This window comes from Spodoptera frugiperda, chromosome 5, assembly GCF_023101765.2.
Source record: "Spodoptera frugiperda isolate SF20-4 chromosome 5, AGI-APGP_CSIRO_Sfru_2.0, whole genome shotgun sequence".
Taxonomy (NCBI): Eukaryota; Metazoa; Arthropoda; class Insecta; order Lepidoptera; family Noctuidae; genus Spodoptera; species Spodoptera frugiperda.
In genome coordinates this window covers 11,756,550-11,781,105 of record NC_064216.1, presented here as the reverse complement: position 1 = coordinate 11,781,105, position 24,556 = coordinate 11,756,550, and the positions used below count along the sequence as shown (strand labels likewise).

At 38.0% G+C, this 24,556-nt stretch overlaps 2 protein-coding genes and 2 long non-coding RNA genes across 8 annotated transcripts; 2 read left to right on the top strand and 2 right to left on the bottom strand.

Moving 5' to 3' along the window:
• LOC118272249 (uncharacterized) lies at nt 1-5,740 on the top strand. 4 transcript variants are annotated; one of them, XM_050693900.1, is made up of 4 exons: nt 1-123; nt 511-701; nt 785-840; nt 5,011-5,740. In XM_050693900.1, the coding sequence occupies exons 2-4, from the start codon at nt 511-513 to the stop codon at nt 5,409-5,411; spliced, it is 648 nt and encodes a 215-aa protein (XP_050549857.1). In that variant the 5' UTR covers nt 1-123; the 3' UTR covers nt 5,412-5,740. The 4 variants fall into 4 exon arrangements, with proteins under 4 accessions (XP_050549857.1, XP_035444515.2, XP_050549858.1 ...); XM_035588622.2 differs by lacking the exon at nt 5,011-5,740 and having other exon boundaries at nt 785-1,537; XM_050693901.1 differs by lacking the exons at nt 511-701; nt 785-840 and adding an exon at nt 4,672-4,862 and having other exon boundaries at nt 32-123; nt 4,955-5,740.
• Nucleotides 5,741-6,194: 454 nt separating this feature from the next.
• LOC118271774 (outer mitochondrial transmembrane helix translocase) lies at nt 6,195-24,360 on the bottom strand. 2 transcript variants are annotated; one of them, XM_050693898.1, is made up of 8 exons: nt 24,038-24,360; nt 21,307-21,415; nt 18,401-18,545; nt 16,214-16,381; nt 15,724-15,852; nt 11,477-11,616; nt 10,872-11,003; nt 6,195-10,516 (listed from the first exon to the last, which is right to left on the bottom strand). In XM_050693898.1, the coding sequence occupies exons 1-8, from the start codon at nt 24,208-24,210 to the stop codon at nt 10,352-10,354; spliced, it is 1,161 nt and encodes a 386-aa protein (XP_050549855.1). In that variant the 5' UTR covers nt 24,211-24,360; the 3' UTR covers nt 6,195-10,351. The 2 variants fall into 2 exon arrangements, with proteins under 2 accessions (XP_050549855.1, XP_050549856.1); XM_050693899.1 differs by having other exon boundaries at nt 21,307-21,403.
• On the bottom strand, nt 13,204-14,164 carry LOC126910706 (uncharacterized). The gene is made up of 3 exons (XR_007705333.1): nt 14,056-14,164; nt 13,432-13,873; nt 13,204-13,287 (listed from the first exon to the last, which is right to left on the bottom strand). It is a non-coding gene; the product is annotated as an uncharacterized LOC126910706 (long non-coding RNA).
• Nucleotides 13,643-14,765, top strand: LOC126910707 (uncharacterized). The gene is made up of 3 exons (XR_007705334.1): nt 13,643-13,733; nt 14,060-14,347; nt 14,636-14,765. It is a non-coding gene; the product is annotated as an uncharacterized LOC126910707 (long non-coding RNA).
• Nucleotides 24,361-24,556: the final 196 nt, after the last annotated feature.

Genomic DNA, 24,556 nt, shown 5'->3' with positions numbered 1-24,556 from the left:
CGATGATAACCTGGTGTCACCGTATATATTCATGATGGAAAGGCCAATTATACAGTACCTGCCAAGTTAGTTGGTATATAGTGGTACAACATTCATATAAAAGCTCATTGGAATAATTCTAATGTAAGTACTAACACACTTTAATACAAATTAATATGTTTAAAAAAAAATCTCATTTAAAATGTAAATATTTTTTCCATTCTTTACTTTGAAACATTGTAATATTATAGAAACTTATAAAATCGGAAATTATTCCGAAAGCTCAGGAAATAGCTGGCCTTTTGATGTCTTGGCGGTTTACTTACTAAACAAATTATACACAACAGAACACCAGGGAAATTGGAAATGGGTGAAGCAGGAGCGGTGGCCGCTGGTAGATCCTAAAGATACCAGGTTTTACCATTTCCAAGCAGTATTTACAGTACAAAATGTACTAGGTATAATAGACACTGCAAATTGGAAGATAATGTGATATAAACTGTCATTACATCTTTAATCTTGTTTCCCTAGATGTTCTGGAGTGCAGTGTTTGCTCTGTCTTGTTTGCTGGCCTACGCACATGGTCATGGCCGATTGGCACAACCAGCGGGCAGAGCCTCTCTTTGGCGGACTGGCTTATTCCCTGACGCACCAACCAACTACGATGACAACGGCCTCAACTGCGGCGGGTTCATTCACCAGTATGTTGTTAATGGAGGACGGTAAGCTTTATAAAAAAATATTAGGTAGTACTGGTAAAAAATATTTATGTGGTAATAAACGAGGTCTCTTTATTTTACTCCAGATGCGGTGTTTGTGGTGACGCCTTCGATAGCCCGCAGCCCCGCGCTCATGAGTTAGGTGGCAAGTACGGCCTAGGACACATCGTCGCTACCTACGAACAGGGCCAAGTCATCAGCACCAAAGTCCAAATCACCGCTTACCTTTTGGGATACTGGGAGCTCAGGCTCTGCCTGAATCCTAGCGACCAAACACAGGAATGCTTCAACAACTTCCTTCTAGAGTTAGAAGACGGTGGAACCAAATTCTACCCTAAAGCAACTGGTATCTTTGACGTGAACTACCGCCTGCCTGCGAATGTGGTGTGTGACCACTGCGTGCTGCAGTGGAAGTACACGGCGGGCAACAACTGGGGCACCTGTGCGGACGGCTCGGGAGCCCTCGGCTGCGGCATCCAGGAGAACTTCTTCTCTTGCTCAGATATCAGTATTAAGGGCAAAGACCTTATTACTTTAGAGTAATAAGAGTAATAGACGTACCAAATAGGCCCTATTTCCTGTTACGGTTTCAATAAAAAAATTCAAAGATTACTTAAAGTTAAAATAAAAGAAGAAGAAACTATAACAAACATAACTAAAACACATATTTTAGCTATGGTTGTACCACTAACTGCTGATTTTAGTTTTACATTAAGACATACCTATTTAGAAATAACCAGACGATGAAAGTTTAGGGAACACAAAACTAAAATCTACAATTACGGAAATTCCATTAGAACCGTGTATATACGAAGAATTTAATAAAATATATGATGCTACACTTGCCGTTTCATTTCAACATCAACAACAGCCTATAACGTCACCACTGCTGACGAAAGGCCTTTACTCACACGGAAAAAGTTTGAGCATTAATCACTATGCTTGCTCAATGTGGGTTCGCGATTTCAAACTTATAATTGCAAATTATAAGCCCAGGTTTCCTCACGATGTTTTCCTTCGCCGTTAGCCAGTGGTGTCTAAATTATCTTATAAAATACATATAACTCTGAAAAATTCACATTGGTACTTTGTCATTGGTAGGTTCAGTAATAAAAAGTAGGTACCCTTACTTTCCTTTCTGGAAAACTTGACTATTAGGTAACAGTTAGGTTATTTAACAGGTCCAATATACGTGAGATCTGTGCTTCATAAAATATTATGTTTAAAGAGAGAGAGAGATTATTATTAGATTTTTTTTTTGCTTTAATGAAACCTATGCCCTTATTTCGCATTAGGATTTTCTTCTATGTCGTGGGTGAGTTTAGAAACATACAAATTCACATATATGTACATCACACCCAGACCCGAAACAACAAGTGCTATAAACATACATTTTTATAGGACAATGCTGTTCCGTTCGTTGTTCAATGTTGTTGTAACACTATGACACCAGGAGGCAGATGGATAGATTTGATGGAGCACATTGGTGCATAGTGCGGTGTTCCCCAAGGCACGGTATTGGGGCCTTCTGAAACACACGAGACTGAGTAATGACGACAGATCTTCTGCCAAAACTCTTGTGTTTCTATTCATCACAAACACCGAATTCTGCTAATGAATATGAGCCTCTAGTATGGCTTGAAACTTGTCGAGTTCCTCGTCAAACAGTTACATGAGTAAACCGATAACAATAAATTAATTTAGTATGTCTCACAAAAGTAATAGTACTTTTAATATTCATCTGATTTTTTTTTCGAACTCGAATGTCCCCAGACACTTTGCTCGGTAATTGCACTTGGGGTCACTCGACCCAAGAGACTGTGTTATTCTAGGATTATTGAAATTTACCACATCATCTCAAAAGTAATTTTAAACAGTACTTAATATTATAATTGTGACTAATTCCCGTATCCTCAAGTTAAACTAACTTTTACTGATTACTGAACAAGAGAAGTTATCTCCACAGACGCTCTCAGTTGTTGCCCGCCGTGTACTTCCACTGCAGCACGCAGTGGTCACACACCACATTGGCTGGCAGGCGGTAGTTCACGTCATAGTAACCAGTTCCTTTAGGATAGTATTTGGTTCCACCGTCTTCTAACTCTAGAAGGAAGTGAGCGAAGCATTCCTGCGTTTGGTCGCTAGGATCCAGGCAGAGTCTGAACTCCCAGTATCCCATATGGTAAGCACTGATGTGGACTCTGATGTTGATGAATTGGCCCAACCAATGGACACGGTACTGCGCAAGATCGTAAGCATTCTCACATCTATACAGATTAAATTAATTTGAAGTTGTTTCCTCCACAAACATACGAGTATTTATTCTCAAAGCTTGCGTTTATTATGTTACTATTTTAATAAAACTTACCTATGAAACCGCGGCAGTTGAGTAACGTAGTTGTGTGGTGCGTCAGAGAATAAGCCAGTACGCCAGAGAAACTGTGTTCGTTGGTACCTCCAATCGGCCAATACCATGTGCTATCACTGCTCCCCAGAACATCTAGAGGACGAATGAGAGTACATATCTATCGAGTAAAGATAGCAGCCACCTCATGCAACTGTACAAACAGGAAGCTAGACTTCTTTAACAAGGTTAGTACATTAGTCTCTACATGTAAAGTAAAAACTAAGATTATTATCCATTTTGATCATTAACTTGTGACATGTTACATTTACGTAATTAGTCATTACATTAAACTAGCCCGCACACGGTTTGGTTCGCGTGGGCAAAGTCAAAACATCGCAGGAGGCCCAACTATTAAGTGCTCGAAATCCTGTATTGGCACTACTATACAGATATACTGTCTTTTTTAAACGAAAACTCTCTGATATTATTTACCGGACCTCAAACTTTTGGTCTACCGAATTTCGCTCAAATAAGTTCAGTGGCTCAAGAGATAAATAGGCCCGGGATTTTCTCTATAAGACTTTAGTACATCGTCGGGATCGCGCAACGATCTCCGGCTACCCTAAGTGCGGGTCTGCGGACGGCGGCCAGACTTGTGCGTGCGGCGCGTCGCGTTCCGCGCGCGCCTCAAAGAGCAGTAAGACCACCACAAATGGGGCACAGTAGGATTGATGTCTGATCCGGAGCTGCAGACTACCTAGCGGGTTTACTGGGGCTCCGGCTTGAAAAGCAGGAGTAGGAACAGGGTGGTTTTAATCAGTAAGAGTCTGACACTCCCTCTCGCCTCGCCTGAGACGAGAGAAGTCATTGGATGATTTTCCCCCTTTATCACGGATAGTGTAGAATTCTAATGGTGAAACATTTTTTCAAATCGGTCCCGTAGTTTTGTAGCCTATTTAATTCAAACAAACAACACATCAAATCAATTATAATATTAATGTAATTTTGTTTGTGCACATTGTATCATAATTATTCATAATACTGATAATGATGACATTGATATTTCGCGATGATAACCTGGTGTCACCGTATATATTCATGAAGGAAAGGACAATTAAACAGTACCTGCCAAGTTAGTTGGTACATAGTAGTACAACATTCATACAATTTCATCTGAAAGCTCATTGGAATAATTTTAATGTAAGTACTCACAGAATTTAAGACACCTTTGAAAAAAACGATGCCTGACTAAAGGGCTACGATGTTCTCATTTAAAATGTAAACATTGTTTCCATTACATTATTTTACTTTGGAACACTATCATAATATAGAAACTTAAAATTCGGAAATGATTTCGAAAACTCAGGATGTAACTGGCCCTTTGATGCCGTGGCGGTTTACTTACAAAACAAATTATTACCACCAGGGAAATATGTGAAGCAGGAGCGGTGCCCGCTGGTAGATCCTAAAGATACCAGGTTTTTACCATTTCCAAGCAGTATTTACAGTACAAAATGTACTAGGTATAATAGACACTGCAAATTGAAAGATAATGTGATCTAAATTGGCATTACATTAATCTTAATTTTTACCTTGCTTCGACATAATAATATGTTGTTTCCTTAGATGATCTGGAGTGCAGTGTTTGCTCTGTCTTGTTTGCTGGCCTACGCACATGGTCATGGCCGATTGGCACAACCAGTGGGTAGAGCCTCCCTTTGGCGGACTGGCTTATACTCTGACGTACCACCCAACTACGATGATAACGGCCTCAACTGCGGTGGCCTGCACCACCAGCATTTCCGCAATGGAGGACGGTGAGTCTCTTAAAAAAGAATTACCTAACGACAAACAAAAGTACCGGAAAAAAATATTTCTGTGGTGGTAAACGTAATCTATTTCACTCTAGATGCGGTATTTGTGGTGACGCCTTCGATAGCCCGCAGCCCCGCGCTCATGAGTTAGGTGGCAAGTACGGCCAGGGACACATCGTCGCTACCTACGAACAGGACCAAATCATCAACACTAAAGTCTACATTAGCGCTGACAAACGGGGCTTCTGGGAGTTCAGACTATGCGTGAATCCTAGCGACCAAACACAGGAATGCTTCGACAACTTCCTTCTGGAGTTAGAGAACGGTGGAACCAAATACTATCCAAGAGGAAATGGTATGTTCGACGTGAACTACCGCCTGCCTGCGAATGTGGTGTGTGAGCACTGCGTGCTGCAGTGGAAGTACACGGCGGGCAACAACTGGGGTACCTGTGCGGACGGCTCGGGAGCCCTCGGCTGTGGCATCCAGGAGAACTTCTTCTCTTGCTCAGATATCAGTATTAAGCGTAAAGACCTTATTTCTTTAGAGTAATAGACGTACCAATCGCATGTTAGAAACGTGAAACGTTTACCTTTCGAAAGTACCTACTTACAGCGAAAAGCCAATCTGTTAGAACACGTATTTAAAAATAAAGATATCTCAAAATTAAAATCTTCGATTACGGATCAGTTTTCCGTGAAATCTTTCACGACTGTTGTGAATAATTCAAAGAATTTATTATAATTTATTGATGACATAAGTTTTAGTAAGTTTTTTAACCTACTTCATATTTGGTCTTATAAGTAAGAAGTAGGTAATTGTTCTGTAGATTGTAAGTTTGTATCTTCACGATTCCAATAAAATTTGTGTTTCATGTCCAATTGTGTTTAAATAATCCTTGAATTTGTGCCATCTTACCAACCTACCATACCTACTACTGCCTACATCTTCAGAGATACTTACTGGATTCTTGGAGTCCTTTGTTAAAAATTTGCGACTAACTTTTGAGATGTTACTTATTTTGAAACCAGTTTCAGCTGTAGTAGGTGCTTAAACTACACCAACCATCATGTAAGAGGCTGCACGGTTAGTGCAGTGGCTGGCATCCGCACGGAGCAATTCTTTGTGCAATCCACAAATTGTTGTTTCGGGTCTGAGTGTCATTTGTATGTAAAATGCGTTTAAGTACATACGTACTTAAACGCACCTACGACATAGAAGAAAAGGCTAGTGTGGGACAACGTTTAAAAAAAGTATGTAACTTTGCAACTATGCTCTCTCGTCATTTAACATAACAAAAGTGTAAGGAATTGTCAATTAAAATAAAACAAAGTATTCTATTTAAGTTATTGCTTTTATTTACACAATAAATATATTATGTTCGAGTACTAACTCATCATTGGCAATAAAAACAACGCAAGTAGCTGTTTAGCGAAAAAAAAATCTTCAAAAAAATGTTGTTGGATCATTTTGTCAACAGGCCACAGTTTTAACGACATAAGTTGGCGAAGCATGATAAGTATTGACAAGACATACAGGGAATGCGAACTTTATGAGATTCGACAAAATGCGAGTATGTCATGTCACATGCTTGCCCCTACATAATTGACAAACATTAAGTCAAAGGTACACACGTTCACATTTGTCGATAACATGTTGTTAGTATCTTTGAAAACAGTATCGGCCCAGTACGACCAAGAATCATATTTTAAGTATAAACGATGTTAAACCACATCAACAAAACAACAATATACAATAAGATTATAAAATAAAAATTAAACAAAAAACTGCATATACGGACAAAAGGAAACGTATTTCTGTATAACCAAAAATAACTTATTTTCAATCACTGTTTCATTAATTATCGTTTTAATCACCAAGTTTTTATTGCTATAGGTTTGTGCAAAATCTATAACATAAAAATCGCAGTTTTGTAACTATTTTATTAAGGAACAGCTAGTGATGTGGCCGCACTTTATCGATAATTCGATTGTCTCCATTCTAGCTTCGATGGGCATGTATACGATACCATATAAGTCTGTGAAAAAGTTCTTACTTGTCAAAAACACCACAATCATCAGTCACTTTCAGTTACAAATCCACGATTTTCTCCAACAATATAGTATACAAAGCGATATTGATAACATAACGTACAATAAATTAACAATTTATCGACACAGCCCAAGCCTAACCCTGCTAATACGTACGCAATACAAAAAAACTAACCACTATTGTAAAAAGCCGAATAAAATGCACACAGTTAGAGCCAAAGCATTTGGGTATTTGGGCTCAAATGGTCAAACGTCCATCACATTTACTTGTATAATCATAATTTGTATAACACTTTTCTCATTTACTTGGCCTTTTTACCCGCACCCCAGCTTATCCCAAATCCACAATACACCTAACACATTCATAGTGCTGAGAACCGATGCCGATAGATATATCGATATGTTTCGAACAAATTCGATCGAATTTATAACCATACATCGACCAGCCACAAACTATTTAACATCCAAACATCCAGCAACACATTAATATCGAGAAGCGTATCTACATTTTTAACAATCGATAAATATAATTTTATCTTCATTTCTTAATTGGAATAAACTTTAGAATTTCAAATATCTAATGAACATTTTTAGAATTACCATCTCTTGTCTTTCTTTGCCGGCAAAGTAGACTATACAATCTTTGTTTAAAACTTTTTTATCGTAACGTGGGAGCCGAAATAATCGAACTTCAAAACGCTTGTATAATATAAGCCATATTTTTTCTTATTTATCACCTCATCAGATATCAATAAGTGAATCAAATTTGATTATATTTAAGTAATTAGCATCGGTAGTTAAAGTTGTTGTCAAAATGAGGTCATAACGGGTTATTTCGGCTCCACGGCGTCATCTATCGATAAGTGGAAAGTGTAATAAACACGACAGCACTAATTGATCATTATTTCACTTTCTTTGAAAGTATAACAACAATCAACCGTGATATAACCGCGTCCATTAACTTTCGTTAGAGATGTTCGCATCGACAATTTGATACAAGTTATTCTAATAGAAATATTTTTATTTGGTAAATATTTATTTATCTTTGCCAAAATATGTTCACTGGTTTAAATAGATTTCTGTTAGTATTTAGAGACGAAACTAATTTGGTATATTTGTTTGTATTAGTTATTAGTTTAGCGCATGTTTACGCATTTATTTTCGGTACTATCTAACTCGTACTAATGACAACTCTGAACCATCTTGATACCGGTCACACTTATAGCGCCATTTTATTATTATTTCTAACCTAGAACTTCATGTTTGTACATAAAAACGATAAGTTTTTTTAAAGCCAAGGCCTGCCCAGCAAATTAGAGCTTTCGATATTAAGTCATAAAGTTCTAAATTGGAAATTTTGGCTTTGATTTTTTTTTATTATAGATCACACCGTATATCGGCTTTCGCCAAACACCATAGCCACAGGGAATATTATCTAACTACACTATGCTAATACATTGTATTTGTAATAAGACATTATGTTAGTCATAGTCCATTATCTACACTGATATACAGCACTGAGACAGACATTGAATTTTGACACATTTTGTATGGAATTTACGTGAAAACTCTGTCTTTAGTAGCATCGACAAATAGGTTAGGTTATTAAAAGTATACAAACATATAAAGTGATCGGTTTCCTGACATAGAACAATGTGTCGTTATTAATAACCTTAGGAGAGTAACGTGCACGCTAACTTATGCTGTATCAAAGAGCATTAGAGTTCAATTTGCGCTGCCCTGTTTGTTCAACAGTATACTTGTTTGTTTTTCTGTATTATACTCCCAATCTAAGTTATTATGGACTGCATAAACTGACAAATGTATGTCTTAAAACAAATACATGATGTTTTGGTCTAAAACAAACTTTAAAACAAGCGAATAGGGTTGATTTTTCAAGTGTAACATAAACCACTCGAATATTTACAACATAATAATTTACAATATCAATGGTAACGGAATTAAACATACGAGTGTGAACTAAATGGAGTGGATAGATTAATTTCAAAGGAAAAGTAACTTTAACATACTGACAATAAAGTTGATATTTAGTTTAACATTTTTTAGTAAGTTATTCATTCGATTGAAAGATTTCATTATTCATATTAAATTCAATTTGGACGATTATTAAATTTTATTTAGGACCTCAACAGAAGTCCTTATTTCGGCCCTGAATGTATGGACCAAGCCAAAACACTTAATAGTTACTTTCATATCACATTTCAATACGTATTTGCACCTTTACCGACATTTTTCCATCAATATAACCACTCCAATTAGTATACAACTCCCCTCTTAAATAAGACTAGAATCTACCTAGGTTACCTAGAAACCTAGGTAAATCTCATCTAAGTAATATTCTAGCGATCTTCGAGTCAATCGATTGTACAACGTAAGACCAACGCAATAAAGACGAAAGTCAAACGAGTTATTTGGTCGATTTCAGGTACTGACTTACGCGTTAAAGTCGATCGGTTGAAAAAATAGCAAATGTTAGGATTAGTAACTAAAATTTGTTTTAAAAGAGGATTTTCAATTAATAAACTGTCTATCTCTGTCACTCATATACGATTATGCATGAGTGTGAAAGAGACAACATTGAAAATTTGTTACCTATATCTTACATTTTTTAGGCTGACTGATATACAAAAAATTTAAAAGTATTGAGGCACACACAAATTAATTTCCCAAAATCTTTTCCCCAAAATTAAAAAAGTACATTTAAATGAAAATAACTTGAGCCATTTTAGCGTGGACAGAAAACGTGCACCACATATAATTCTCGTTCGTCTTGACAAGTGATGTAAAACCATCATTCCCACGACTCGATCATTGAACCATCATATACATACACATACATTGAGAATTACCGATAATATCGATCCTTATCAACTTTCCAGGGTTATAGGTACATTATGTAAGGAATTCATTATTATATTATGCATAACTTCGATCACAGTTAGCTCACCCATGACAATGTTGGTGAAAACAGACATCTCAAATGTACATCTCTACCTACCCTATTTGGGGATTAAAAAGGCGTGAGGTTATTTCGGCTTAAGGTTTAAACTAAAGCCTTTATTATGAACGATAGTAACAGCAACCATTATATTGCTATCAACCGAGATTAGAACTAAAATTTAATAATTAAGTGGAGAAATAAAACTCATGTTCAAATACTCAAACGACACTTAACTTTAAGACGCTCTCAAGATTATTTCTGTCACTACAAATTCTTCATAAAAGACAGAGATAGCACGATATTTAAGCACAACCTTAAATTGAGTAGCATTTCAGTATTTGGGCGTTTGTCACTTAAATGCAACGCCAAAAGCGACAGTGGCGCCAATTGCTTAGCAAATTCATTAAACAATGTACCTATATAAGTCACAATCCCAAGTTATACTAAGTACCGTCAGTTAGACCGCTAGATGGCGTTGCCTAGTCGAGTTCTATCCGCATAGAGGGCGCGAGTGTGCCGCACTGGATCTTCGACTCCTTGAGCTTACTGAGTGAGAGGCGGAGGTCGTCCATCGTTATTGGACGCACTGCATCCACGTACTCCTCGTCTGAATCCGATCCTGATTTACCAACGTCTGTGGAGCTCTGGAAAAAGTAAACATTTTATTTAATAAAAAGTTATAATAAAAAAAAATTAAGCTTAAATACAGATAGACTAAATAATAATAAGAACTATGGCTAAATTATTTACAACCTAAAAAGTAAAATTATACATGAAGATAAAAATAATCGATTCTCGCCATCAAACTGAAAAGTTAGACGAGCTTAACTGTAAGATGAAAACTGTATATTGAAAGTTGTGTTAAATAAATAATAATAAAAAAACACAACATTGAAAAAATAATATTAAGTTAAAGTAAACTACTATGACGACTACATGACGTTTCCCCAATAATAGATTTAAAGTACACTTTACAAAGCCGACTAAAGCCTACCCTACCTTGTTCATTTCCCTGCTCATCTCATCTCTGGCGAGGTCCCTGACTCTGTACACGGCAGCCTGTCTGCAGAGCTCATGGAGATCAGATCCGGAAAACCCTTCGGTGGAGGCTGCTAGCCGCTTGAAATCAATCTGTTGACCAAACGTTTGATATAGGTAAGTTGATGATGTTTAAAAACGGAAATATATACTACATAGAGTAACATAACAGAAGCGTAAAGTCACTGATTAATCTTCGAAAAAGTAAATGACTGCATGGTTGGCGCGGTGGCTGGGCAACTGACTGCCACGCAACGTATAGCGGGTTTGATTCCCGCACGGAGCAACTTTTTGTGTGAATCATAATTTGTTGTTTCGGGTCTGGGTGTTATGTGTACGTGAACTTGTACGTTTGTAAACGCACCCACGACGTGTACGTTTGCAAAAAAAAGTAAAAATGTACATGTTCAATGAAAATAACTAAAAATAAAATTATATAACTTAGCTTGGCTTAGCGGTAGCGCAAACAACCAAGTGTAATTCAACTTTTAAGGTAATGTGATTTGTGTACCGGTTCGAGGAAAAACTGGAATTATATGTTGACTACATTAATGGCTGCTACTTACGTCTGGGGCGACAGGTTCAGAGCGCAGTATAAGCTGCAGGATCCTCTCGCGTTGGCTCTCACTCGGCATAGGGACGTGGAATGTGGCCGGCATTCGACGCTGGATCGCCTTGTCCAAGTCCTGGGGACGATTTGTGGCACCTACGAACAAAAACTCTAGTGAAAAGTCTATTCTAAACATAGAAGGCAACTATACGTTTAAAAATGTCTACAAAAATAAATATAAATCAGTGAAACAGAATTCTTGTTGTTACGTTGCATTGCAAACGCAAATAAAAATCGAATCTAACATTCGCAACAACACAGAAAAAAAAAATAATAATATAGGGAACTATTTATTGACATACAAGATCACAAGGGTAGAAAATAAACACACATACATACATAATAAGCTCACAAATTGAATTGGACACATAAACATGCTACACATTAATTGGTAACTAGAAGATTACATCGATAGACAGATACATGGATAGACAGTATCGAGCACCATATAGTATAAAAATACTTCAAAATAAAAATTTTGTAATAAAAAAATTATAAGTAATACAACAGTATCCTTAGTACGAGTTTGCTTAACGTTTAAAGTAATCGAAACGAGAGAGCAAAGGCTCTGATTGGCCAGCTCCAATAACACAACTAATCAGAACGCCGAACGCGCTCTCGTCCAACTGTACAGTTAAATCATAAGAGTGGTGTTGTATCCATTCTTGATTTAATTTAGTTAAAACTTTATAGTCCAACTGTACAGTTATAACATAAGAGTGGTGGTGACATAAGAAAATGTTAAATCACATTAAATCCTAAAATAACAAAAAGGAACATGTAAGTTTTGCATGCTTCTATCTTTACAAAATCATTGATACAATTTTAGTCCAACATTGTACACGGGCATATTGTTTAAGAGTCTTCAACTTGCAAAAAAACGTTACACATAGTTTGGAACTGAAAATAAACGTTTATAAAATCTTTACATTACATTTTTGTGACAGGAAATACATTTAATATTAAATAACCGTAGTTTGCCGATCATACAATTTTCTTATAATTTTCTTCATCCAACGTTTAGGTCTCCCTAGACATAAAGACTGTGAAAAATTTTAACCATTTCTCACAGGCTTATGTCTAGGGGCGTCAAAAGACCAAGATCTGCTAGTGACAATGGAGTCAAACAATTTCATTAGTTATATGAATCTTCTTAAACCACATCTTCTTCACCGATGCGAATATCTCCCTAGACCTTAGCCCACGAAGGTTTTGAAAAAAATCTTCGCGGGCTAGGGCCTCGACAGACAGTTTTCTAGTGACAATGACAATCTACGAATAAACATATTTCATAATTTGTATTACAATCTTCTTCACCGATGCCAATATCTCCCTAGACCTTAGCCCACGAAGGTTTTGAAAAAATCTTCGCGGGCTACCTAAAGAGACAGTTTTCTAATGACAATGACAATCTACGAATAAACATCTTTCGTTAGTTTCATTACAATCTTCTTCACCGATGCGAATATCTCCCTAGACCTTAGCCCACGAAGGTTTTGAAAATAATCTTCGCGGGTTAGGGCCTCGAGAGACAGTTTTCTAGTGACAATGACAATCTACGAATAAACATCTTTCATTAGTTTCATTACAATCTTCTTCACCGATGCGAATATCTCCCTAGACCTTAGCCCACGAAGGTTTTGAAAAAAATCTTCGCGGGCTAGGGCCTAAAGAGACAGTTTTCTAGTGACAATGACAATCTACGAATAAACATCTTTCGTTAGTTTCATTACAATCTTCTTCACCGATGCCAATATCTCCCTAGACCTTAGCCTACGAAGGTTTTGAAAATAAACTTCGCGGGTTAGGGCCTCGAGAGACAGTTTTCTAGTGACAATGACAATCTACGAATAAACATATTTCATAATTTGTATTACAATCTTCTTCACCGATGCGAATATCTCCCTAGACCTTAGCCCACGAAGGTTTTGAAAAAAATCTTCGCGGGCTAGGGCCTAAAGAGACAGTTTTCTAATGACAATGACAATCTACGAATAAACATCTTTCGTTAGTTTCATTACAATCTTCTTCACCGATGCCAATATCTCCCTAGACCTTAGCCCACAAAGGTTTTGAAAATAAACTTCGCGGGTTAGGGCCTCGAGAGACAGTTTTCTAGTGACAATGACAATCTACGAATAAACATCTTTCATTAGTTTCATTACAATCTTCTTCACCGATGCGAATATCTCCCTAGACCTTAGCCCACGAAGGTTTTGAAAAAAATCTTCGCGGGCTACGGCCTCGACAGACAGTTTTCTAGTGACAATGACAATCTACGAATAAACATATTTCATAATTTGTATTACAATCTTCTTCACCGATGCGAATATCTCCCTAGACCTTAGCCCACCTGATCCGGATCTGCGGACTACCTAGCGGGTTTACCGGAGCTCCGGGTCGAAAAGCAGGAGAAGGAACGGGGTGGTTTTTAGTCAGTAAGAGTCTGACACTCCCTCTCGCCTTGCCCAAGGCGGGAGAAGTCATTTGATGATTTTCCCACCCCTCAAAAAAAAAAAATAGACCTTAGCCCACGAAGGTTTTGAAAAAAATCTTCGCGGGCTAGGGCCTCGAGAGACAGTTTTCTAGTGACAATGACAATCTACGAATAAACATCTTTCGTTAGTTTCATTACAATCTTCTTCACCGATGCGAATATCTCCCTAGACCTTAGCCCACGAAGGTTTTGAAAAAAATCTTCGCGGGCTACGGCCTCGACAGACAGTTTTCTAGTGACAATGACAATCTACGAATAAACATCTTTCATTAGTTTCATTACAATCTTCTTCACCGATGCGAATATCTCCCTAGACCTTAGCCCACGAAGGTTTTGAAAAAAATCTTCGCGGGTTAGGGCCTCGTGAGACAGTTTTCTAGTGACAATGACAATCTACGAATAAACATCTTTCGTTAGTTTCATTACAATCTTCTTCACCGATGCGAATATCTCCCTAGACCTTAGCCCACGAAGGTTTTGAAAAAAATCTTCGCGGGCTAGGGCCTCGACAGACAGTTTTCTAGTGACAATGACAATCTACGAATAAACATATTTCATAATTTGTATTACAATCTTCTTCACCGATGCGAATATCTCCCTAGACCTTAGCCCACGAAGGTTTTGAAAAAAATCTTCGCGGGCTACGGCCTCGACAGACAGTTTTCTAGTGACAATGACAATCTACGAATAAACATATTTCATAATTTGTATTACAATCTTCTTCACCGATGCGAATATCTCCCTAGACCTTAGCCCACCTGATCCGGATCTGCGGACTACCTAGCGGGTTTACCGGAGCTCCGGGTCGAAAAGCAGGAGAAGGAACGGGGTGGTTTTTAGTCAGTAAGAGTCTGACACTCCCTCTCGCCTTGCCCAAGGCGGGAGAAGTCATTTGATGATTTTCCCCCCTCAAAAAAAAAAAAAAGACCTTAGCCCACGAAGGTTTTGAAAAAAATCTTCACGGGCTAGGGCCTCAAGAGACAGTTTTCTAGTGACAATGACAATCTACGAATAAACATATTTCATTAGTTTCATTACAATCTTCTTCACCGATGCGAATATCTCCCTAGACCTTAGCCCACGAAGGTTTTGAAAAAAATCTTCGCGGGCTAGGGCCTCGAGAGACAGTTTTCTAGTGACAATGACAATCTACGAATAAACATCTTTCGTTAATTTCATTACAATCTTCTTCACTGCAGTAAATATCTCTTTAGGCTTTTTTTGTATAGTATTGAATCACAATCTGAAGACAATTTACCAAATTTTTTAACATAAATCTTCTTCACTGCACAAAGTAGAAACGTTTCCAGAATAACAAGTTACTTACCATTCTGTGATATTTCACTTGTCCGTCTTCCACAGGCTGCTATAATTTCTAAATATTCCGAAAGTCAATACACACCCGAAGCGAATCAAAGAAACGTGCGCGTATTTTCAAAATAGACGGTTTACTAAAAAATATTTTACTAAAATCGTTTAAATTAGAATTTTTACTGTGTTTTTTATTGTCTAATTTTCTTTAACTGTAGTAGTCACTTCAAATCTTCTTACCCACCGAAAATTCAAGAGGTGAAGCATGCGCAAGAGTCGTCCACAGGTTCACGCAATACATTTACAGCACAACTATAGGTATATTTAGGTTTAAACGCAAGCGAAAACGCGGGCAAAACCTAGTACAAGAATAGACAAGAAACTTATGGACTTACCCATTATAATGACGGTGCAGGTTGGTTCCGTGATGAGGCCGTCCCACAGCGACATAAACTGAGTCTTCATCATGGCGGTCGCTTCGTGATCGTGTTGCGTGCGCGTACGCAGGAATGATTCGATCTCGTCTGCCGAATTTATAATAGTACTGAGTGTGATATTCAATAGGTGAAGAGGTTCGGATATTCGTTTAGATTGATTTATGAAAGAAATCTATAATTGAATGTTGTTCGAAGAAGAAAGAAAGGACAACGTATAATTCTTCTTTTGACTCTCATTATTTTGGATAAGGGTATGGATTTCCTTCCCTCCCCAATTTCCCCAATTCCCAAATTCTCGATCTAAAGCCCAACAACGGACTTATAAGTCCTCTCGTATCGCGGGTATCCATGGGTGGCGATGATTGCTTACCACAGGTGATTCTTCTGCTCGTTTGTTGGCCTATCCCATAAAAAGGGACATTCAACAAAATGGTCTTAGTTTTCTTACCTATGAACACGATGCAAGGCTGCAACTTGACTGCAAGGCTGAATACAGCGGCTGCCAACTTTTGCGTCTCGCCGTACCATTTGTCCGTCAGCAGTGATACGTCCAGATTTATGAAGCTCATGTTCGCTTCCTTCGCTGTTGCTTTAGCTATCAGGGTTTTACCGCAACCTGGAATATTGTTTCAAAGTCAAAGTCAAATCATTTATTCCAATGAAACCATAAATGAAAATATCATAATTAATGTTCATTTTATAAATAAATGTAGATAAGTTTATGATTAATCATACATTTATTTAAACAATATAATCGTTGATTATAATAATTGTTTATTACTCCTTCAAGTACGAGTAAAATGTTGCGAAACAGTTTCATTGCAACTTATTGAATGTGCTTTTTTTTTGAGGGCGGAAAATCATCCAATGGCTTCTCCCGCCTTGGGCGAAGCGAGAGGGAGTGTCAGACTCTCATTGACTAAAAACCACCCCGTTCCTACTCCTGCTTTTCGAGCCGCAGCCGCGGTAAACCCGCGGTAGTCCGCAGCTCCAGAATTGAATGTGCATAGTACATGCTTATGAAATGTTGCGGAATAAATTGTTTGACAAAACCTTGCAACTGTTGCGAAATTTTTTCAGTGAAACTTTATGTATAGTTATTACTTCGATGTGTATTGCTTGCAAAATGTTGCGCAATGATTTCGTGATACACGAACAACAAAACAAATGTTGCACAACATGGTGGGTGCAACTTACAAAACCCATTAATATCCATTGTATAGGTAAGGTACATATTATTAAAATAAAGTATTGCGGCAACCTTTTCAGAGTTGGGCTTGCTGACGTGGCTTGGGCAACAGTAATTTTTAGCACACTATAAGCATAAACGTTTCACCAAAAATAATTGCATTATTAAAAAATAAAATATTATCAAAATAATGGCCTAAGTGAACAAATAAGGCACTAATATCATTGGCAGCCGATACATAATCATAGGGTGCGGTCGAAAAATAATTGTAAAGCCATCCCTCTCCCGCCTTTACGCCCCCCCCCACTCCCACGCGCTACCCCCTCCCCCACGGTTTAAGTGCGCAGGTGCACCGCACCGAGGAAGGGTGTGGTCTTCTACTTGGGCGTAGCAGACCTGCGCACTTGTTACGTAACGTGGATAACAAAGAAAGTACATCATAGCGCTTACTGCAGGGGGTGGGTTGCCATCCAATCCCCCTACCACCTCCAACGGCGTCCCATTGCGCAGGTGCTCCGCGCTCAGGTCGGGTGTGGTACCCCAACTGGGCGCGGCGCACCTGCGCACTATTACGCAAAATGGAGAACAAAGAAAATACATCACAGCGCTTGTTGCCGAAAGGGAAAAGCCCGAGTGAAACTGGGAGATAGTAGTATCATATAATCATCGGGGGGGATGGAAAAATAACTCTAGCACCACTGCTTAATATTTGAGGGGGAGGATTGCCACTTTCCCCCTCCCCTCTCCCATGCCACCCCACACGCCATAAGTGCGTAGGTGCGCCGCGCCTATATAGGGTGTGGTCCTTACCTGGTCGCGGCGCAACACCGCAGTGTTACGTAACACAAAGAACAAAGAAAGGAAATCACGGGGTTTATTCCCCAAAGCAAAGGAAAAACCCGTGACTCAAGTGACCAAATGTTGCATTACATTTCTTAATAATACATAATTAATTTCTAATCCCCTACCCAATTACCCTGTAATAAGGAACGAGACAATACCGACGAAATCAACTGGCAACGTCCTATATTCGAGCATTTTACAATCTGCAACCAAGAACTTCGGGGATCGAACCCGAGAACGCTTGAACGAATGCTGCACTTGGAGAACTCGACCACTCGACCAAACGCAGAACAAAGAGCGTGACCTAAGGTAAAGTGACAAAGAATTTCGGGAATCGAACCCGACAACACATGATGGCAGTTGCACTTGCACAACTCGACGAAAGGCAGAACAAAGAGCGTGACCTAAAAAAGAAGTAACAGAGAAGTTCGGGAATCGAACCCGAAAACACACGATGACAGTTGCACTTGCACAACTCGACCACTCGACGAAAGGCAGAACAAAGAATATGACCTAAAAAAGAAGTAACAAAGAAGTTCGGGAGTCGAACCCGAAAATACATGATCGCTGAAAAAACAGAAGATAAGGTGTTTAGCTTCTTACCTGGGGGACCATGCAGAAGCACACCCTTGGGTGGCTGCGTCAGCCTGCTGTCAGCGAACAGCTCTCGTTTCTGGATCGGCAGGATAACAGTCTCCCGCAACTCCTGGATCAGGTGGTCGAGCCCAGCTATGTCCTTCCAGTTCACCTGCACAAAGAAATGCATACATTAAAAGGCGTAGAACTGACTGATAAAGAAAGGGGGAGTAGAGGAAGTAGGTGGTTACCTGATAGAAGCAATCTTCTAACAACGAAATCTTTCCAAAGAACCATCGCAGAAACGATATTAAAAGACTATCACCCCAAGAAAACCAAGAACTGAAATCGGCTTAATATGAAATCGCGTCCCGATATTGACACACGTCCAACCGCCTCGGGTGCTTGGGTGCAATTGGGGAGCGTCCGGCTGGGGGTGCTTATATAAGCCTAGACCCGCGCAGGTAGTGTCCTAGATGGACTGGATCGATATCAAATGACAAAGGTTGTGGCGCAGGCGTGCAACGCTAAGGGATGCGTTGCGACTGCGTGGCGACCCGGTCATGCACCTGCATCGACCATTTTCCGGAACTTTCCGCGGTTACATAATAATTTTATTGGGAAATAACGCAGTATTTTATGGGTGGGGTTTTGGAGTTATGTAATATGTATTGGTGAAATGTCCCAAATCAGCTCTTAATGTTATTGCTGACGATGAAGTTTGATCCTAAATCAGACAATATTAGGTTTATGGCCATTAGATCACCCCTAAAACGAATAGTTACATATACTCAATCTACCCTTTTGGCCATAAAATTAATTACGTGACACTAAATCATACATCAAGTCCTAATTAAGCGTGCTTACCACGCAAACAACAGGTGTTCACAGCAATGAAACATGAAAGGGGCTTAATTAAATGTTCAGCGAACTGTTGCTCGCGATTTTCTGTGTGACAATCTGTGTAATGTATAAATATAGGTCCCAAAGCACAAAAGCGGGGGTGCATTTAGTACCTACAGTAACTACACCCACATTTCGCTATAAAGGTATGATTTATATTATAGTAATAGACTACCAAATATGGGGGGGTATCGGTAGTTATTTACTTTTTTACACGAATGGCAATCATCACATTATTTATGCTTGAAAACGAAACGCATTTTCGAGGACTCCCGCAAATGTAAACGCATACGTTTAGGCACTCGCTTTAGAACCGATTAGGGGAATTACCGCGCGCTGTTCACTTGTCTAGATTTACTCTGTGTATTGTTTCGTTTGAATACTATAGCGGGTTTCACAAAATGTTTACTTAAGCAGGGGGGAAGGGGTAAGAGCTTTGCTTACTTTTGCTGACAAGGGGAATGGGGGAGGGTAAATAGTTGTAATAAATCTGCTTCCGTAATATTTGAACGGCCTCTTTTCACTTTTTTTCACTAAATTCCCTAAGGAGAGGGCCCCTAAACGAACAAAGTCAGGAACAAAAGCAACGCCTCAACAAATTGCAATTCGTTTTAACGAACTGTTTACGGTCGGCTAGTGCCTAACCGACTTGAAATGTGTCCAATTATGTTCCTTCTTGCTGTAACGACATTGCTCACGTGTGATGCCCACTAACCCACAAACGACCTCATAAACAATCGGAAATATGAATGACACAAATGTACCTCGAAATAACTATGCTCTAACTTCTATAAGAGTATGACGGAATAACCAGATAGGGTACTGGTTAGACAAAAACGCAAATTAATTCCAGTATGGCCAGCCTTCACTGTTGGGCTATGAACTTCTACTACATAAAAGGGTTTACGCTCTCCACGCTTAGCAGACGGGTTAGAAATCCCAGTTTAAAAGATTCAGATTTATCAGAGATTGCTCAGTCTCCGTCAAACATTTTTAAGATCGATTTTCTCGAATAACCCTTATAACCCTCAGATAATTTTGCAAGAATCACATCATGTAAATGTAAAAGTAAGTTTGTTTGGACGTTTTGCCGTCAATCATGCCGAAACTATTTTGATGTTTGATGTACAGATAGGGTATGAGCTGACTTGGATGATAGATTTTTTTCCCACTAGAACGCGGGCGAGATCGTTAGCAGAAGCTAGTATCGAAATAAAATTGTAATGATTTGCTTAACCAGGGAATTGAAACAAACCTCGAAGTACGATAAGCAAATAAATCTATGCACAGCAGAGTCGACGACCTAGTAAAGAAATCGATACACATCGGTATAGTAGAGAATCAAGACATTGATTTTATTTCTACGCAACCATAAGTCGTCAACTTGTGTGGTTAATCACCGCATACGATCACAGTTAAACCGTGTTTGATGGCCATTTTACTCCTATTTATTGATCATCGATCTTTACAACAAACACGGGTAAATGGCGTAATGACATAAGTTACGGCCGAGCCGACGAACCGTTGCGCTTTAAAATTACTTTAACTATGTAATGTAAAATACTTTAAACATACCAACTAACCTCTACACTCTAGTATGAGGAAATATTTTTAAACATTTTGGCCAAATATTGCCAGAATTTTTGAGGCTTCCATCTAGCTACAACGACTGTCGTCGAAGTTCGTACAACAATCGGGAACGACAATTACGAAATAGCAATTCTAATATTCTGGTAATTTTAATCAGAAAAATCGTGCTCAGTATATGGCAATAGGCTCACCCCCTATTACATGGGACTTATAACACAAATAGTGAAAAGTGAGTGTACATTGTATAGCGGTACGGTCCGTGCCGTAATGTGCCGTAATGTGCCTCCTGATTCGAATCAGAAAAAGCATTTAAACTTTTTATTCAGCTAAGCGGGGTATCAAACCCGCCACAAGTTGTTCAGTAACCGGCCACCCAGACTTTTGTGCAGACAATTTTTATCCAAGTACATTAATTAAATAGAATACAAAAACCAACTTACACTGATCTCATCAGGCACCACCAGCTGTGAAGCGATGATCATCTCGTGGTCAGTGAGCTTGTCCAGCGCGATGGAGTGCTTGTTGCCGAGCCCCGCTCTGCAAGACATCCTTAACACATGCATGGTCTATACAGTGGCCGTTTATTATAACAGTTCGGAGATGTGGACATCACGCTCATGCAACTAGCAAGCTCTATTTATTGACATTTTAACTGCAGATGCATGTGGGTGGAGGAAATAGGGGCTGGTTGTGATAAAACGTATTGTTCGTATAATGATAGGCTGTTTTTGATTGGGATCACTGCAAGTACAATGTGTCGTCATTGCAAATATAGTTATAACTAAACTAACGCTTGTCTGACGTCTTACTGCAGTCAGTATTCTTAGTACGAGTTTACTTTATGTTGAACGAAAACGAAACGAGAGTTCGGCGTTCTGATTGGTCGGCGCGAATGAACCAACCAATCAGACCGCCGAACGCGCTCTCGTTTCCAAAAACATTGAGTAATTGTCCCTCTGAGCCTGTTTGCAGTTTTAACACAAACCCAGACATAAATAGTATGTTTTTATTTTAATCTGCAAGATTTCTGCTTACAAAAATGGTCTAATAATATTACCTTTTTAAAAGCTGCTATACCTTTATTATACCCTTCTCATTATATCCCTTCTCCTATTGGGTGTATTCCCCCTCCCCCCCCCCTCAAAATAAAATTACTATAGCAAGGTGTTGGTGGAAAGCCAGATGATTGGTAACTAACATGCCATCTGCAGTTAAGCTGTGCTGTTAAGCCACATATTAGTTAAAATAACAGCCACATGTAGAGATCAGATACAAGTTTAAAATATCGGCAGAAATTAATAATTGATCTCAATACAATTCTTGGAATAATATGGTTGGATAATATTATTTGTAGCATGTTTATGTCAAACCACTATAGATCCAAGAATTTTGTATTAAGATTAGTTATTCATTTCAGCCGTAAGACATGAGATTTGAACATTTTAACATTATTAGGAAAACCAGAGATACCTTTATAAATTCTTAATTTGATATTTATTTATTTAATTAAACTGTTCCAATATATTAAACCATGTAAAAATCTCATGTCTTTGAAGCACATATTCATGAAACAACATAAAACATTGGATAAAGATAATCATTCAATTTTATAAATTAGGAAAGCAGTATTTTTTCTTGAATATGGAATGTTATTATAACTTTCGTGAGACATACTAAATTAATTATTATGTTATCGGCTTACTCATATAACTCTTTGACAATGAACTCGACTAGTTTAAAGTCATGCAAGAGGCTCATATTCATGAGCAGCTCATCACACAGTGAGTAAGCCAATAACATAATAATAAATATGGCATGTTATTAAAAAATGGAGAGCATGAATGAATAATTTACGATACCTAACACTTATTTTATAAACCAACTTTTAACTTGATAACAAAATATGTCACTAACACAATTATCATCATCATACCAGTTTTTCCCCTGAAAATAACAGGGGAATTTAGAATTTATTTTATTCCATTATTTATATCAAATGCCACTATCACAGGATTAGCCTTTACTATGAAGTTTACATGAAGAGAAAATCCCAACAAGCAATAGTCAGGCAAAAAGCCTGCCAGGCACGAACACCTCGCCTGGTCGGAGGATCCTCCTTTACTTAAGGGAATTTTACTCTCTGTTCCCTAAAGTTCCATTCAGGTTATCATAAAATCACACTTCAATGGAAATCTTATTTCCAACTTGTAATGTAACTTCATGAATGTAATACATAATTCATGTTTTAATGTTTCATTCATGAGCATTATGATAATTTTAGAATATTATTATAATCTGGGGTAAAATCAGAGTGTTTTCCAAGTATATAATATGAATTCTTCAATCCTATTTCAGGATCACTGGTCTAACAAGAAGCTTATTGTCGTGATAATAAAAAAAAGCAGTCTATAACATAGTATAGACTAGAGAAATAAGTTTAAGATTTTTTTTAATTTAAAACAGGCTAGGCTTTGTCTAGGCTTATGGCTAATGTTTGGCTGTAAACTTGCTACCTATAAAAAATGGGGGTAATATAACATTACTGCCAATTAATCCAAGTAATAAGAGTCAAGGAAGAACAAGAGGAAATCCAATAGGAATGATGAAAATAGATGGACCAATCCCTGAAGGCTTTTTTTTTAATTTTCCCCTTTTAATGAGTATTTCTATTTATTTATATCAATATAAAATTCAAAATCTCAATCTAAATATTAAAAATATGTGCCTACTATCCTATATATCATAAAAAATCTCTGAAGGACTACTAAAACTGAAATGTACCTATGCTGGTTGTACCTTTTTTACACAGGCTCATGACCAGCGGCTTTAAACAAAAAAAAAAAGAAATTATTATACAGCTGTTGTTAGTGAATATGTCATGTCTTTAGACAATTTCAAATAGTTTATCATACTCTCACAATAGTAATGATCTTGAATTGGCAACACAATAAACACGCAATGAGATGTAATGATTAGCAGGATTATCTGTCATTAGCAGATAAACACATTTCTAAGGTTGTAATATAGGTTAGCTATATCCATGAGTGTGTATGGCAATGAGAATTGATTTATGAGCTCTAATTAGCATTTTTTACACATTCTAAAAAGAAATTAGATTAAAAATACGTAAAAATTCTGGTGTTATGACGTAAAGAACGGATCGATACTTACTTGCGTAACTGTTCGCGGGCACGCTCCTCAGCCTTCTTCCGACTCTTGGACGTTGGGTCTATCTGGTTCACGAGCCATTTTATTGAAAAATAAGTCACAGCGGACACAAAAGCAACCCTTATAGCCATTTGGAACACATCGTTCCGCGTAAACGCTGACCCTTCCACCATCATGCCGTCAGGGAAATAAGTCACTTATCACAATCAAAACACGGAGCTGATGTTAAAAACCGTGTGCTCTTCGATTTATTAATAATTTTGGAATTTCTTCACAAAAAAGTAACAGCCGTCATGCCTTTGTGAATTTTTGACATAGACAAATTTTTCTAAACTGTCATTGTTCCGTTCTATGCATACACATGCACGCTCAGTTCTTGTTTCTTAAAAGTACAGTGACAAACTTAAGTTTAAATAAACATATTTTTTATAAAAACTAGGAATTTAATAATCAAAACGTTAAGCAACTATATAAATAGTCTTGAATTCACAGAATGGAATCCAAAGTTACTTTTAAAATTGT